Source organism: Coregonus lavaretus, assembly GCF_964263955.1.
Source record: "Coregonus lavaretus genome assembly, chromosome: 23".
Lineage (NCBI taxonomy): Eukaryota > Metazoa > Chordata > Actinopteri > Salmoniformes > Salmonidae > Coregonus > Coregonus lavaretus.
In genome coordinates this window covers 23,403,412-23,417,377 of record NC_140010.1, presented here as the reverse complement: position 1 = coordinate 23,417,377, position 13,966 = coordinate 23,403,412, and the positions used below count along the sequence as shown (strand labels likewise).

The 13,966-nt window shown below is 54.2% G+C and overlaps 1 protein-coding gene across 1 annotated transcript in view; it reads left to right on the top strand.

The window, feature by feature from the left end:
- Positions 1 to 3,300, top strand: part of LOC311098934 (translation initiation factor eIF2B subunit gamma-like) — a 59,168-nt gene extending 55,868 nt beyond the window's left edge. The window contains exon 12 of the mRNA XM_084139488.1: positions 3,127 to 3,300. Coding sequence (XP_083995614.1) covers positions 3,127 to 3,179 — 53 coding nt within the window. The 3' untranslated portion in view covers positions 3,180 to 3,300. The remainder of the gene's footprint in view (positions 1 to 3,126) is intronic.
- Positions 3,301 to 13,966: the final 10,666 nt, after the last annotated feature.

Sequence of the window (13,966 nt, the reverse complement as noted above, 5' to 3'; positions counted from 1 at the left end):
TTTAATGGTAGGTTTATTTGAACAGTGAGAGACAGAATAACAACAAAAAGATCCAGAAAAATGCGTGTCAAAAATGTTATAAATTGATTTGCATTTTAATGAGGGAAATAAGTATTTGACCCCTCTGCAAAACATGACTTAGTACTTGGTGGCAAAACCCTTGTTGGCAATCACAGAGGTCAGACGTTTCTTGTAGTTAGCCACCAGGTTTGCACACATCTCAGGAGGGATTTTGTCCCACTCCTCTTTGCAGATCTTCTCCAAGTCATTAAGGTTTCGAGGCTGACGTTTGGCAACTCGAATCTTCAGCTCCCTCCACAGATTTTCTATGGGATTAAGGTCTGGAGACTGGCTAGGCCACTCCAGGACCTTAATGTGCCTCTTCTTGAGCCACTCCTTTGTTGCCTTGGCCGTGTGTTTTGGGTCATTGTCATGCTGGAATACTCATCCACAACCCATTTTCAATGACCTGGCTGAGGGAAGGAGGTTCTCACCCAAGATTTGACGGTACATGGCCCCATCCATCGTCCCTTTAATGCGGTGAATTTTTTCTGTCCCCTTAGCAGAAAAACACTCCCAAAGCATAATGTTTCCACCTACATGTTTGACGGTGGGGATGGTGTTCTTGGGGTCATAGGCAGTATTCCTCCTCCTCCAAACACGGCGAGTTGAGTTGATGCCAAAGAGCTCGATTTTGGTCTCATCTGACCACAACACTTTCACCCAGTTCTCCTCTGAATCATTCAGATGTTCATTGGCAAACTTCAGACGGGCATGTATTTGTGCTTTCTTGAGCAGGGGGTCCTTGCGGGCGTTGCAGGATTTCAGTCCTTCACGGCGTAGTGTGTTACCAATTTGTTTTCTTGGTGACTATGGTCCCAGCTGCCTTGAGATCATTGACAAGATCCTCCCGTGTAGTTCTGGGCTGATTCCTCACCGTTCTCATGATCATTGCAACTCCACGAGGTGAGATCTTGCATGGAGCCCCAGGCCGAGGGAGATTGACAGTTATTTTGTGTTTCTTCCATTTGCGAATAATCGCACCAACTGTTGTCACCTTCTCACCAAGCTGCTTGGCGATGGTCTTGTAGCCAATTCCAGCCTTATGTAGGTCTACAATCTTGTCCCTGACATCCTTGGAGAGCTCTTTGGTCTTGGCCATGGAGAAGAGTTTGGAATCTGATTGATTGATTGTTTCTGTGGACAGGTGTCTTTTATACAGGTAACAAACTGAGATTAGGAGCACTCCCTTTAAGAGTGTGCTCCTAATCTCAGCTCGTTACCTGTATAAAAGACACCTGGGAGCCAGAAATCTTTCTGATTGAGAGGGGGTCAAATACTTATTTCCCTCATTAAAATGCAAATCAATTTATAACATTTTTGACATGCGTTTTTCTGGATTTTTTTGTTGTTATTCTGTCTCTCACTGTTCAAATAAACCTACCATTAAAATTATAGACTGATCATTTCTTTGTCAGTGGGCAAACATACAAAATCAGCAGGGGATCAAATAATTTTTTCCCTCACTGTATATACTGTATTCTACTGTATTTTAGTCAATGCCACTCAGACATTGCTCGTCCTAATATTTACATATTTCTTAATTCCATTCTTTTACTTTTAGATTTGTGTGTATTGATGTGAATTGTTAGGTTCTACTGCACTGTTGGAGCTAGGAACATAAGCATTTCACTACACCTGCAATAACATCCGCTATATATGTGTATGTGACCAATAAAATGTGATTTCATTTTGACATTACCAGGCTCTGACCATTAAATAATGGTTTTCTTGATATAAATTGAAAAAACTTTAAATAACCCACCAAATGTTATGGGGATAGATACTTATTCCAAATTACATATTGGTTTCCTTACCTAAGCAGTGTGTCATGGTATGATAGCAACCAATGCTTTGGTTTTGTTGGCCACTGTTTCAAATGATAACTTTTTAGCATTTGTAGCACAAATCCCAATGCAAGTCAATGGTACCTATATTAGGATTTTCACGCTTCATATCCAAGTCATCCGAAAGTATATATTTCTGTTTTTCATTTTCAATAAATTTGCAAACATTTCTAAAAACACTTTCACTTCGTCATTATGGGGTATTATGTGTAGATGGGTGAGAAAAGAAATATGTTTTATCCATTTTGAATTCAGGCTGTAACGTAACAAAATGTGGAATAAATCAAGGGGTATGAATACTTTTGAAGGCACTGTATAACATTGAGTTACACAATCCATTTTTAGATACTTTAGCATGACTTGGATATGAAGTGTGAAAATTCTAATATAGGTACCACTGACTTGCATTGGGATTTGTGCTACAAATGCTAAAAAGTTATCATTTGAAACAGTGGCCAACAAAACCAAAGCATGGTTTGCTGTCATACCTTGTCCATAGACTGCTTAAACGGTAAGGAAACCAATATGTAATTTTGTAATTTGGTTTAACTCTCCCCTTAACATTGGGAGGGGGGGTGGGGTACAGCATTATCTAGTGTACAGAGCCTGGTAATGTCAGGATGTAGGATGGGACATGAACCTAACAACAATGACACATTTCGCTGAACGGTATTGGTATTTATTACCGGGGAAAAAAACATCACCAAATTCACTGAGAACACATTAAATAGGATGAAGAAACAATACTCCGAGCTGCAGCTCCATACTACTGGGATTAGTGTGGGGTGTGGGGGGTCCGTTGGTGGCTTTTGACAATTTCTTTGGATTCCTCATGTCTTACTCATTGTTTAAAAAAAAAAAAATGGTCCAAATCGGATGTTAGGTACTATATTTATTGAATATTATATGAATCCTATAAATTAAAATGGCCAATTTGGGTGCAATCAGTTCAATTATATTTAAACAAAATAATGTTGCAGGAATGCTATTTTTATATTTCTTACTACAGAAACAATTTCAGAACAATCTGAGTTGGTGGGTGTCCTGGCTTGCTGAAATGACATGGAACAACCCGAAACAATGAACTAGCCTATTGCTACACCTGCTAGGTCTAGGGGTCCTAGGCCTGTTCACCTCAAATACCAGGTTCTACAGGACAAGGGGTCATAATCTTCTAACTCAAATGTCTAATTGTGAGTGCTTTCTTCTCACTCTGTAGCTGAAAGGACTAACGAGGTGATTGTTGGAACTGAACAGCTGATGGAGATCTAGACCAGGGGCAGACGGACTGACTGACCAGTCCTACACCTTGCTGACAGATCCAACAGAAACCACAGCAGTGAGGCAAACTAAACATTGTGTCCAAATAAAAGCTACTTTTTTTTATCCCTAAGCTCAGTTTCAGTGGTGTTCTTTGTGTGAATCTTGTCTGTTGTTTCTGGGTGATTCTATAAAGTTTTGTAAGGTGTTTGTTCAGTCAGGGTGTTCTCGTCTATACATACATTCCTCCACACAACTATTCAGCCTAGTAGTCTGTGTGTTCGTGCTGTGCTGTGTGGTGCAGCAGAGGACCAGAGAAGCACAATGGGGGTTAAGTTTATTTGTACACAAAAATGGTGGGCCGGACCACCCAGTGAGATCTCATGAAGTAACACACAATCCCGCCCACTTTCACAAACTGATAGAAACATAAGAGTTGCTCTCTTTATTGTTTTTAATTTTACTTCTTCCTCTTTGCTGTCAAAGATTTATTGCATTCCTTTGCCAGCTCATTTCTTAAATTACAGGTCTGAAGTTCCTTAGTCACTAACAACAGATCTCCAGGAAGATGCTCTGTCTACGTCGTGTGATTTAGTGGCCTGCTTTATAGCGTGTCTGTGATCAATAAAAGTCATTTAGTGTCATTGGGAGAGTAATTATGTCTGTCTTTTCTCATCTTTCTTCTTTTGTTTTTGTCATTCGGGACGCTATAATAATAACTTCACTTTCAACTCACAATTGCTTTTTCATTCAGTCCCAATATAAAAGTTATTGTAAACTTTTTTGTTATGTATTATTTTTCTTCCTGCTTTAAACTTTAACCCTTTGAGCAGCCTCTGACCTGAGCATAAAGTCAAGTTTATGAGATCTGGCATGGGTTGTTTTGGAAAGTCAGGTTTGTATATTTATACAGCAGCCTACTCTTGAGTCCCTGTGGCTGTGCTGGTTTGGTTAGGGGCTATCCAGCTCTGTGTTCAGTGTCAGTCCCCACCCCTCAGGGCCAAATGTGACAGATGCTTGTGTTTTCCAGGGTTCGGGATCAGATGTCATCCAACAGATCATATATCAGCTCTCGCTGTCTCTGGGTAGGTCTGGGTTAGTCTCCATAGGGCTATGTGTTACTATGATATAACAGGCCCTACCACAATGGACAGACTATAAAGGGTGAAATTGTTCAGAGTGGTCGCTCAACGGAATTGGGAAACTTTTTTTAAAGTAATGAAATCAAATGTCCATGTTATCTGTTTGCTAGATCTACCGCTGTTATTGTTTATGTTTGTTGATTCCCTCTCTCTCCGTACCTCTGTGTCAGCTCATCTGCATGGTGTGAACGTTGGCAGGATGCTAATGTTAACAGGCAGGCGGTGATTCAATGTGCTTTTGGCAGTTACTGTAAGTAGTGTAAGTGCAGTGGTACTTGCGAAGCCCATGGTGGCATAAATCATGAAGACATGTAGACAGTGATATAAATACTGCCAAGGAGCTGGTCCAAGAGGGTGTATCCCAAATGGTACCCTATTCCCTATTTAGTAGTGCATTTGGGATGCAGCTACAGCCAGCTCTTGTGGAGCAGTACCCTGCCCTGGCTTACGGGGTGGTGGCCACACTGAGTACTGATTGCATGGAAATGCCTTCCATCTCATATAGCGCAAATGAACAGCAAACCTGTTTAAAAAAAAACAAAAAAACATAAAGCAACACCTCACGCCACAATGCCTCTCCCCCATGTGACCTACTTTTTGTGTGTATGTATTGACATATAACTGGTAGATGCATGCATGCACACACACGCACACTACATGTTCATGTTTTTAAATGTATGTACATTGTAAAGTCTTTTGTCTGTAATGTATTTTTTGTTGTGTGTCGGACCCCAGTAAGACTAGCCATTGGCATCAGCTAATGGGGATCCTAATAAAATAAAATAAAACCAAATGACAGCTAGGAGAGAAGTTTCAGGGCTTGGGGCAAAAGAGGCCGTCACCCGCTCTGCTCAAAGGGAGGAGTATGCGTGTGTGTGTGTGTGTGGTGGGGTGGAGTTTGGGACTTCGGGGGTGGGTGCAGGGTAGGTGGGTGGTTTCGGGGCTGGAGGGCTGAGCGTGTTGGAGGGCAAGAGACTGGCTAGGCCACCCAAGTGGTTTGTTGCTGACCCCTGCACATTAACAGAACACTTCCTCAGTTTGTCTTCTGTGTTCTTGAGGCACAAGCTAATTTCCTCCCTTTTTGCTGCACTATCTTTTAAGACACTGCTGCATCCCCCATTCCTCCCTCCAACCCTACGCCCACCTCCAACCCCATGCCTCCCTCCAACCCCATGCCTCTCTCCAACCCTACGCCTCCCTCCAACCCCATTCCTCCCTCCAACCCTATTCCTCCCTCCAACCCTATTCCTCCCTCCAACCCCACGCCCACCTCCAACCCCATGCCTCCCTCCAACCCCATGCCTCCCTCCAACCCCACGCCTCCCTCCAACCCCACGCCTCCCTCCAACCCCATGCCTCCCTACAACCCCATGCCTCTCTCCAACCATACGCCTCCCTACAACCCCATGCCTCTCTCCAACCATACGCCTCCCTCCAACCCCACGCCTCCCTCCAACCCCATTCCTCCCTCAAACCCCATGCCTCCCTCCAACCCCATTCCTCCCTCCAACCCCATGCCTCCCTCCAACCCTACACCTCCCTCAACCCCATTCCTCCCTCCAACCCCATGCCTCCCTCCAACCCTACGCCTCCCTCCAAACCCATGCCTCCCTCCAACCCCATGCCTCCCTCCAACCCCATGCCTCTCTCCAACCCTACGCCTCCCTCCAACCCCATTCCTCCCTCCAACCCTATTCCTCCCTCCAACCCTATTCCTCCCTCCAACCCCACGCCCACCTCCAACCCCATGCCTCCCTCCAACCCCATGCCTCCCTCCAACCCCACGCCTCCCTCCAACCCCACGCCTCCCTCCAACCCCATGCCTCCCTACAACCCCATGCCTCTCTCCAACCATACGCCTCCCTACAACCCCATGCCTCTCTCCAACCATACGCCTCCCTCCAACCCCACGCCTCCCTCCAACCCCATTCCTCCCTCAAACCCCATGCCTCCCTCCAACCCCATTCCTCCCTCCAACCCCATGCCTCCCTCCAACCCTACACCTCCCTCAACCCCATTCCTCCCTCCAACCCCATGCCTCCCTCCAACCCTACGCCTCCCTCCAAACCCATGCCTCCCTCCAACCCCATGCCTCCCTCCAACCCCATGCCTCCCTCCAGCCCCACGCCCACCTCCAACCCCAGCCCCACGCCCACCTCCAACCCCATGCCTCCCTCCAACCCCATGCCTCTCTCCAACCCTACGCCTCCCTCCAACCCCACACCCACCTCCAACCCCATGCCTCCCTCCAACTCCAAGCCTCCCTCCAGCCCCACGCCCACCTCCAACCCCATGCCTCCCACCTCCAACCCCATGCCTCCCACCAACCCCATGCCTCCCTCCAACTCTACGCCTCCCTCCAACCCCACGACTCCCTCCAACTCTACGCCTCCCTCCAACCCCATGCCTCCCTCCAACCCCATGCCTCCCTCCAACCCTACGCCTCCCTCCAACCCCACACCCACCTCCAACCCCACACCCATCTCCAACTCCATGCCTCCCTCCAACCCCATGCCTCCCTCCAACCCCATGCCTCCCTCCAACCCCATGCCTCCCTCCAACCCCATGCCTCCCTCCAACCCTACGCCTCCCTCCAACCCCATGCCTCCCTCCAACCCCATGCCTTCCTCCAACCCTACGCCTCCCTCCAACCCCACGCCTCCCTCCAACCCCACGCCCACCTCCAACCCCACGCCCACCTCCAACCCCATGCCTCCCTCCAACCCTACGCCTCCCTCCAACCCCATGCCTCCCTCCAACCCCATGCCTCCCTCCAGCCCCACGCCCAACTCCAACCCCATGCCTCCCTCCAGCCCCACGCCCACCTCCAACCCCATGCCTCCCTCCAACCCCATGCCTCCCTCCAACCCCATGCCTCCCTCCAACCCCATGCCTCCCTCCAGCCCCACGCCCACCTCCAACCCCAGCCCCACGCCCACCTCCAACCCCATGCCTCCCTCCAACCCCATGCCTCTCTCCAACCCTACGCCTCCCTCCAACCCCACACCCACCTCCAACCCCATGCCTCCCTCCAACTCCAAGCCTCCCTCCAGCCCCACGCCCACCTCCAACCCCATGCCTCCCACCTCCAACCCCATGCCTCCCACCAACCCCATGCCTCCCTCCAACTCTACGCCTCCCTCCAACCCCACGCCTCCCTCCAACTCTACGCCTCCCTCCAACCCCATGCCTCCCTCCAACCCCATGCCTCCCTCCAACCCCATGCCTCCCTCCAACCCTACGCCTCCCTCCAACCCCACAGCCACCTCCAACCCCACACCCATCTCCAACTCCATGCCTCCCTCCAACCCCATGCCTCCCTCCAACCCCATGCCTCCCTCCAACCCCATGCCTCCCTCCAACCCTACGCCTCCCTCCAACCCCATGCCTCCCTCCAACCCCATGCCTTCCTCCAACCCCACGCCTCCCTCCAACCCCACGCCCACCTCCAACCCCACGCCCACCTCCAACCCCATGCCTCCCTCCAACCCTACGCCTCCCTCCAACCCCATGCCTCCCTCCAACCCCATGCCTCCCTCCAGCCCCACGCCCAACTCCAACCCCATGCCTCCCTCCAGCCCCACGCCCACCTCCAACCCCATGCCTCCCTCCAACCCCATGCCTCCCTCCAACCCCATGCCTCCCTCCAACCCTACGCCTCCCTCCAACCCCACACCCATCTCCAACCCCATGCCTCCCTCCAACTCCATGCCTCCCTCCAGCCCCACACCCACCTCCAACCCCATGCCTCCCTCCAACCCCATGCCTCCCTTCAACCCCATTCCTCCCTCCAACCCCATGCCTCCCTCCAACCCCATGCCTCCCTCCAACCCCATGCCTCCCTCCAACCCCATGCCTCTCTCCAACCCTACTCCTCCCTCCAACCCCATTCCTCCCTCCAACCCTATTCCTCCCTCCAACCCTATGCCCACCTCCAACCCCATGCCTCCCTCCAACCCCATGCCTCTCTCCAACCCCATGCCTCCCTCCAACCCCACGCCTCCCTCCAACCCCATGCCTCCCTCCAACCCCATGCCTCCCTCCAACCCCATGCCTCCCTCCAACCCAATGCCTCTCTCCAACCCTACGCCTCCCTCCAACCCCACGCCTCCCTCCAACCCCATTCCTCCCTCCAACCCCATGCCTCCCTCCAACCCCATTCCTCCCTCCAACCCCATGCCTCCCTCCAACCCCATGCCTCTCTCCAACCCTACACCTCCCTCCAACCCCATTCCTCCCTCCAACCCCATTCCTCCCTCCAACCCCATGCCTCCCTCCAACCCTACGCCTCCATCCAACCCCATGCCTCCCTCCAACCCCATGCCTCCCTCCAACCCCATGCCTCCCTCCAACCCCATGCCTCCCTCCAACCCCATGCCTCCCTCCAGCCCCACGCCCACCTCCAACCCCAGCCCCACGCCCACCTCCAACCCCATGCCTCCCTCCAACCCCATGCCTCCCTCCAACCCTACGCCTCCCTCCAACCCCACACCCACCTCCAACCCCATGCCTCCCTCCAACTCCATGCCTCCCTCCAACCCTACGCCTCCCTCCAACCCCATGCCTCCCTCCAATCCCATGCCTCCCTCCAACCCCATGCCTCCCTCCAACCCCACGCCTCCCTCCAACCCCACGCCTCCCTCCAACCCCACGCCTCCCTCCAACCCCATGCCTCCCTCCAACCCCATGCCTCCCTCCAACCCCACGACTCCCTCCAACCCCACGCCTCCCTCCAAACCTACGCCTCCCCCCAACCCCACACCCACCTCCAACCCCATGCCTCCCTCCAACTCCAAGCCTCCCTCCAGCCCCACGCCCACCTCCAACCCCATGCCTCCCACCTCCAACCCCATGCCTCCCACCTCCAACCCCATGCCACCCTCCAACTACATGCCTCCCTCCAACTCCATGCCTCCCTCCAACTCCATGCCTCCCTCCAACTCTACGCCTCCCTCCAACCCCACGCCTCCCTCCAACTCTACGCCTCCCTCCAACCCCATGCCTCCCTCCAACCCCATGCCTCCCTCCAACCCTACGCCTCCCTCCAACCCCACACCCACCTCCAACCCCACGCCCACCTCCAACCCCATGCCTCCCTCCAACCCTATGCCTCCCTCCAACCATACGCCTCCCTCCAACCCCATGCCTCCCTCCAACCCCATGCCTACCTCCAACCCCACGCCCACCTCCAACCCCATGCCTCCCTCCAACCCCATGCCTCCCTCCAACCATACGCCTCCCTCCAACCCCATGCCTCCCTCCAACCCCATGCCTCCCTCCAACCCTACGCCTCCCTCCAACCCCATGCCTCCCTCCAACCCCATGCCTCCCTCCAACCCCATGCCTCCCTCCTACCCCATGCCTCCCTCCAGCCCCACGCCCACCTCCAACCCCATGCCTCCCTCCATCCCCATGCCTCCCTCCAACCCCACACCCACCTCCAACCCCATGCCTCCCTCCAACTCCATGCCTCCCTCCAGCCCCACGCCCACCTCCAACCCCATGCATCCCTCCAACCCCATGCCTCCCTTCAATCCCATGCCTCCCTCCAACCCCATGCCTCCCTCCAACCCCATGCCTCCCTCCAACCCCATGCCTCCCTCCAACCCCATGCCTCCCTCCAACCCCATGCCTCCCTCCAACCCCATGCCTCCCTCCAGCCCCACGCCCACCTCCAACCCTACGCCTCCCTCTAACCCCATGCCTCCCTCTAACCCCATGCCTCCCTCCAAGCCCATGCCTCCCTCCAACCCCACGCCTCCCACCAACCCCACACCCACCTCCAACCCCATGCCTCCCTCCAACCCCATGCCTCCCTCCAACCATATGCCTCCCTCCAACCCTACGCCTCCCTCCAACCCTACGCCTCCCTCCAACCCCATGCCTCCCTCCAACCCCACGCCTCCCTCCAACCCCACGCCCACCTCCAACCCCATGCCTCCCTCCAACCCCATGCCTCCCTCCAACCATACGCCTCCCTCCAACCCCATGCCTCCCTCCAACCCTACGCCTTCCTCCAACCCCATGCCTCCCTCCAACCCCATGCCTCCCTCCAGCCCCACGCCCACCTCCAACCCTACGCCTCCCTCTAACCCCATGCCTCCCTCTAACCCCATGCCTCCCTCCAAGCCCATGCCTCCCTCCAACCCCACGCCTCCCACCAACCCCACACCCACCTCCAACCCCATGCCTCCCTCCAACCCCATGCCTCCCTCCAACCATATGCCTCCCTCCAACCCTACGCCTCCCTCCAACCCTACGCCTCCCTCCAACCCCATGCCTCCCTCCAACCCCACGCCTCCCTCCAACCCCATGCCTCCCTCCAACCCCATGCCTCCCTCCAACCCCATGCCTCCCTCCAGCCCCACGCCCACCTCCAACCCTACGCCTCCCTCCAACCCCATGCCTCCCTCCAACCCCACGCCTCCCTCCAACCCCACGCCTCCCTCCAACCCCACGCCCACCTCCAACCCCACGTCTCCCTCCAACCATACGCCTCCCTCCAACCCCATGCCTCCCTCCAACCCTACTCCTCCCTCCAACCCCACGCCTCCCTCCAGCCCCACGCCCACCTCCAACCCTATGCCTCCCTCCAACCCCATGCCTCCCTACAACCCCATGCCTCCCTCCAACCCCATGCCTCCCTCCAACCCCATTCCTCCCTCCAACCCCATGCCTCCCTCCAGCCCTATGCCTCCCTCCAACCCCATGCCTCCCTCTAACCATACGCCTCCCTCCAACCCCATGCCTCCCTCCAACCCCATGCCTCCCTCCAACCCCATGCCTCCCTCAAACCGTACGCCTTCCTCCAACCCCATGCCTCCCTCCAACCCCATGCCTCCCTCCAACCCCATGCCTCCCTCCAACCATACGCCTCCCTCCAACCCCATGCCTCCCTCCAACCATACGCCTCCCTCCAACCCCATGCCTCCCTCCAACCCCATGCCTCCCTCCAACCCCATGCCTCCCTCCAACCCCATGCCTCCCTCTAACCCCACGCCTCCCTCCAACCCCATGCCTCCCTACAACCCCATGCCTCCCTCCAACCCCATGCCTCCCTCCAACCCCATGCCTCCCTCCAACCCCATGCCTTCCTCCAACCCCATGCCTCCCTCCAACCCCACGCCTCCCTCCAACCCCACGCCTCCCACCAACCCCATGCCTCCCTCCAACCCCATGCCTCTCTCCAACCCCATGCCTCCCTCCAACCATATGCCTCCCTCCAACCCTACGCCTCCCTCCAACCCTACGCCTCCCTCCAACCCCATGCCTCCCTCCAACCCCATGCCTCCCTCCAACCCCACGCCTCCCTCCAACCCCATGCCTCCCTCCAACCCCACGCCCACCTCCAACCCCACGTCTCCCTCCAACCATACGCCTCCCTCCAACCCCATGCCTCCCTCCAACCCTACGCCTCCCTCCAACCCCATTCCTCCCTCCAACTCCACGCCTCCCTCCAGCCCCACACCCACCTCCAACCCTACGCCTCCCTCCAACCCCATGCCTCCCTCCAACCCCATTCCTCCCTCCAACCCCATGCCTCCCTCCAGCCCTATGCCTCCCTCCAACCCCATGCCTCCCTCTAACCATACGCCTCCCTCCAACCCCATGCCTCCCTCCAACCCCATGCCTCCCTCCAACCCCATGCCTCCCTCAAACCGTACGCCTCCCTCCAACCCCATGCCTCCCTCCAACCATACGCCTCCCTCCAACCCCATGCCTCCCTCCAACCATACGCCTCCCTCCAACCCCATGCCTCCCTCCAACCATACGCCTCCCTCCAACCCCATGCCTCCCTCCAACCCCATGCCTCCCTCCAACCCCATGCCTCCCTCCAACCCCATGCCTCCCTCCAACCCCATGCCTCCCTCTAACCCCACGCCTCCCTCCAACCCCATGCCTCCCTACAACCCCATGCCTCCCTCCAACCCCATGCCTCCCTCCAACCCCATGCCTCCCTCCAACCCCATGCCTCCCTCCAACCCCACGCCTCCCTCCAACCCCACGCCTCCCTCCAACCCCACGCCCACCTCCAACCCCACGTCTCCCTCCAACCATACGCCTCCCTCCAACCCCATGCCTCCCTCCAACCCTATGCCTCCCTCCAACCCCATTCCTCCCTCCAACTCCACGCCTCCCTCCAGCCCCACGCCCACCTCCAACCCTACGCCTCCCTCCAACCCCATGCCTCCCTCCAACCCCATGCCTCCCTCCAACCCCATGCCTCCCTCCAGCCCTATGCCTCCCTCCAACCCCATGCCTCCCTCTAACCATACGCTTCCCTCCAACCCCATGCTTCCCTCCAACCCCATGCCTCCCTCCAACCCCACACCCACCTCCAACCCCATGCCTCCCTCCAACCCCATGCCTCCCTCCAACCATACGCCTCCCTCCAACCCTATGCCTCCCTCAAACACCATGCCTCCCTCCAACCCCATGCCCACCTACAAAACTATAGAAACATGTGAGGCACATTTACTCAGATATCGCACTAGTACACCACTGTGGCTTTCAGCTAGCTGCTAAACAAGACAGTAGGTTTGAGGTTTGATCATTATCAGCACCACAGTGCACAGCGTTTGTCACAAGTTAATGTGTTTAATTGAGTCAGACAGACAGCTAGTCTGGGGCGTTCTCTGTTTTTGTAAATTACTATTTTTATTTAGTTCTGCCAGATCAAATGCATTCCCCAATGTTATATGTTGTTTTCTTTTATGGATGCAAAGCTCTTCTGAGTTATTTAACTGTTACTGTCTGATATATGATATATGCTCTTTGCTTAAATGTACCAGCCCTGAACTTTAGTCATTGTTACTAGCCAGCTACCACCTGGTACTCAACCCTGCAACTTAGAGACTGCTGCCCTATGTACAGAGTCATTGAACACTGGTCACTTTAATGTTTACATACTGTTTTACCCACGTCATACACTGAGTGTACAAAACATTAAGAACACCTTCCTAATATTGAGTTGCCCTCAGAACAGCCTCAATTCGTCAGGGCATGGACTCTACAAGTTGTCGAAAGCGTTCCAAAGGGATTCTTGTCCATGTTGACTCCAATGCTTTCCTCTGTTGTGTCAAGTTGGCTGGATGTCCTTTGGGTGGTGGAACATTCTTGATACACAGGAAACTTTTGAGTGTGAAAAACCCAGCAGCGTTGCAGTTCTTGTCACAAACTGGTGCACCTGGCACCTACTACCATACCCCATACAAAGGCACTCAAATATTTTGTCTTGCCCATTCACCCTCTGAATGGCACACATACACACTCCATGTCTCAATTGTCTCAAGGCTTAAAAATCCTTATTTAACCTGTCTCCTCCCCTTCATCTACACTGATTGAAGTGGATTTAACAAGTGACATCAATAAGGTATCATAGCTTTCACCTCGATTCACCTGTCATGGAAAAGAGCAGGTGTTCTTAATATTTTATACACTCAGTGTATACTGTATTCTAGTCAAGGCTCATCCTATATAACTACTGCTGTACAAACCTTTTCTATTCATATGCTGTCCATAATGTCTATACACACCATCATATACAGTGGGGAGAACAAGTATTTGATACACTGCCGATTTTGCAGGTTTTCCTACTTACAAAGCATGTAGAGGTCTGTAATTTGTATCATAGGTACACTTCAACTGTGAGAGACA